Genomic DNA, 974 nt, shown 5'->3' with positions numbered 1-974 from the left:
GTGTACTTAACGGTTTGCGTAGAGTCAACGGTCTGCGCAGAGTTCGGGGCCTCCGTAGAGTTAAGGGTCTGCGTAGAGTAAGGGGTCTCCGTGTACTTAGCGGCTTGCGTAGAGTTGAGGGTCTGCGTAGAGCTAGCGGTCTGCGTAGAGTTAGCGGTCTGCGTAGAGTTCGGGGCCTCCGTAGAGTTACGGGTCTGCGTAGAGTAAGGGGTCTGCGTAGAGTAAGGGGTCTCCGTGTACTTAGCGGCCTGCGTAGAGTTAAGGGTCTGCGTAGAGCTAGCGGTTTGCGTAGAGAAAGGGGCCGGCGTAGAGTTACCGGCCTGCGTAGAGTTAACGGTCTGCGTAGAGTTCGGATCAAAGAATCTAGCTGAAGTTATGATCCGACTGAACAGCCGTTCTTTCATTGCGTCGGCATGGTCGCAACGAATGACACATTCCTTGTCGCCTTTTTCACGACCAAAGATTCTATCAATCATGTCCCACAAGAAATATGGACCGCGTGGAACGTTCGCGTCTCCGGACACGAACTGGAAACACTGGGGGTTGCGTACCATCAAGTTTTGACACATCAGAGCACCATTATTCTCCTTGCCGCAAAGCTCGTGGTTCGTCAACATAAGTTCTCCGACTTCTATGTCTGTCTCCGCCCGGTTATAAAACATATCCATGCAGTCGGCGTTCGGGGAGCGATACGACGGCAGGTCAATTCCCGTCTTAGGGTCTACGAACAAACCGTACCTATTCAATGCATCTTGCCTCACCCACTGACGTATAGGCAGACGGTTCACGTTCGGGGTCTGCGTAAAGTTTGTGGTGCCGCTCACGAAGCTCTCTATCACTGTGGTAACGTTGTCCACCAACTTCTGCACGAGATTCGGAGCCTCGGTCGTCAACACTTGGTGTAGGCCCTGGGGCACGGGGACAGTGCCGTTGCTAGGGGCGGAGCCGTTGACGGCCAAATAGCTTTTTACGCC

General features: G+C 53.7%; 1 protein-coding gene across 1 annotated transcript; it reads right to left on the bottom strand.

Annotated features, from left to right (window-relative positions):
- Positions 1-96: 96 nt before the first annotated feature.
- On the bottom strand, positions 97-668 carry GNI_119600 (hypothetical protein; the record flags this gene model as incomplete). Its single annotated transcript, XM_011133520.1, has 1 exon — positions 97-668. A coding segment is annotated over one exon (572 nt), but the record flags the coding sequence as incomplete, so codon positions are not given.
- Between the last annotated feature and the right edge of the window lie 306 nt (positions 669-974).

Source organism: Gregarina niphandrodes (assembly GCF_000223845.1).
Source record: "Gregarina niphandrodes unplaced genomic scaffold scaffold00029, whole genome shotgun sequence".
Classification (NCBI taxonomy): domain Eukaryota; phylum Apicomplexa; class Conoidasida; order Eugregarinorida; family Gregarinidae; genus Gregarina; species Gregarina niphandrodes.
Note: the sequence above shows the minus strand (reverse complement) of the source record. Positions and strands in the feature narration are given on the sequence as shown.